This window comes from Monopterus albus, unplaced genomic scaffold, assembly GCF_001952655.1.
Source record: "Monopterus albus unplaced genomic scaffold, M_albus_1.0 scaffold176.1, whole genome shotgun sequence".
Lineage (NCBI taxonomy): Eukaryota > Metazoa > Chordata > Actinopteri > Synbranchiformes > Synbranchidae > Monopterus > Monopterus albus.
In genome coordinates this window covers 444,056-444,916 of record NW_018128056.1, presented here as the reverse complement: position 1 = coordinate 444,916, position 861 = coordinate 444,056, and the positions used below count along the sequence as shown (strand labels likewise).

The 861-nt window shown below is 38.8% G+C and overlaps 1 protein-coding gene across 1 annotated transcript in view; it reads left to right on the top strand.

Moving 5' to 3' along the window:
- slc2a2 (solute carrier family 2 member 2) overlaps positions 1-861 on the top strand; it is a 6,069-nt gene that overhangs the window by 1,213 nt on the left and 3,995 nt on the right. The window contains exon 2 of the mRNA XM_020616642.1: positions 695-787. Coding sequence (XP_020472298.1) covers positions 695-787 — 93 coding nt within the window. The remainder of the gene's footprint in view (positions 1-694; positions 788-861) is intronic.

Genomic DNA, 861 nt, shown 5'->3' with positions numbered 1-861 from the left:
TCTTAACACTCTGTTAATATACTTTGATACTGCGTTCTGTGAGCATCCAGCTTCTTTTGCAATTGCCTTTTGAGACTTTTCCTCCTTATGGAGGGTGTCAATGATGGTCGTCTGCACAACCGTCAAGTCAGCAGTCTTCCCCATGATTCTGAAGCCTACTAAGCCAGACTGAGACAATTTCAAGGCTGAGGAAACCTTTGCAGGTGTTTTGCATTAATTAGCTGACTAGATTGGGACACAGGGAGCCTACAATGTTGAACTTTGTCATAATATTCTAATTTTGTGAAATACTGGATTTGGGTTTTTTTTGTCTTTAATCCATAATCATCAAAATTGAAACAAATAAAGGCTTGAAATGTTGTGCAATTGTACGGTCATTTTTCATAGACGCTTGTCATGATGTGACTGCCACAAGATCTCAGTTTAAATGTACGTGTAGCACATATAAAATGATTTTTAACTTTTCTAATGTATCTTTTATATATAAGTATCCTTATAGTAGTACACAAATAAATTCACTGATGATGTGGAATGTACTTTAAATTGTGACTGTGTGCTATAGGGGTACAGTTGAGACTGTTTACACTTTCTTGTACTTACTTATGCATATATTCATGTTAAATTGTGTGTTTGTTCATGCATACGTGTGTGTGTGTGTGTGTCCTAACCACATTACCTTTGGCTCTTGCAACAGATGACATGTACTTTGGCACTGGCAGTGTTTACAGCAACTCTAGGGTCCCTGCAGTATGGATACAGTCTTGGAGTCATCAATGCACCACAGAAGGTAGGCTCTACTTTAACACAGGCATCACTCCTTAATGGGTCCTTAATTTCCCTTTGCATGGGGGGGTGGGGGGT